Here is a 1,016-nt window from a genome sequence, read left to right on the forward strand (position 1 = left end):
CCCCCACAGTTACACATTTTTTACCATCGGTGCATGGCCTTGAAAAGACCTTGAGAATAGCGGACCTCTATATGTCTGGAAACCAGCCCTCTTCGCTTCTTTGATATCATCATCGTTTTCAAAATGCCTTCCTTTTAAATCTTTTTTTCGTTTAGGAACTAAAAAAAGTCAGACGAGACTAAATCTGGAGAAAAGGATGGATGTGGCAAAATTTCATAGCCATTTTCTCGCGCAATTTCCGCAGCTTTTCTTGAAGAGTGTGCTGGCGCGTTGTCGTGAAGCAGCAAAATACCCTTTCGAATCTTTCCTCTGTGTTTTTCGTAACTTTTTTTAGCTGCATAGAATAATGGTCTTCTATGATCGTATATCCATTTTCAAAATAGTATGTCATAATCACTCCTTCTTAGTCCCAAATTTCTTGATTTTCAACATATTCTCTCCTGCTGTAGCTGTCACTGGTCACTGAGCGACTACCACGGCGGCCATCTTCAATGTCCAAGAATCCGCATTTGATTTTTTTACACCAAAATTTCATCACAGCATAGGATGAGCAATCGGTTCCATATGCGAAAGGCATCTTCGTAAAAATATCCTGTTGTTGGTTGCCTTTCAAGAACTATAACTTCATTATTGCCCGTGCGCTCAGTTATCTTCATTTTTATGTTGAAACAAGAGAACAACATACCCACATTCACTTACAATGCGCTAGTGATAAAACTAGTAATTGGAAATTCCCCCAAATTAAGCAGCATTCTAGGAAGATGACTGTTCGCTTTCACCCCAAATTTCAGCTTTCTACCTTTCATGGTCAGGTAAAAAACCTTTGGTATGCCCCTCGTATTCAAGTTTTATGATTTCTAGCTGTATCTGGTATTATCTTATTTTAGTAAAGGGACCGTTTGTTATTAATATACTGCAGTATTGAGGAGACATCAGTATTCATTTTTTTTCTAAATCATCTTTATCAGACCAACACGAATACAGGCACACACCCACTAGTGCGTAATATAATAATG

At 38.3% G+C, this 1,016-nt stretch overlaps 1 protein-coding gene across 1 annotated transcript in view; it reads right to left on the reverse strand.

The window, feature by feature from the left end:
• The window catches only part of LOC101847936 (multidrug resistance-associated protein 1), a gene marked incomplete at its 3' end in the record, with an annotated part of 23,298 nt that extends 23,133 nt beyond the window's left edge, over positions 1–165 (reverse strand). The window contains 1 exon segment of the mRNA XM_035973984.1: positions 71–165. Coding sequence (XP_035829877.1) covers positions 71–113 — 43 coding nt within the window.
• Positions 166–1,016: the final 851 nt, after the last annotated feature.

This window comes from Aplysia californica, unplaced genomic scaffold, assembly GCF_000002075.1.
Source record: "Aplysia californica isolate F4 #8 unplaced genomic scaffold, AplCal3.0 scaffold00040, whole genome shotgun sequence".
NCBI lineage: Eukaryota > Metazoa > Mollusca > Gastropoda > Aplysiida > Aplysiidae > Aplysia > Aplysia californica.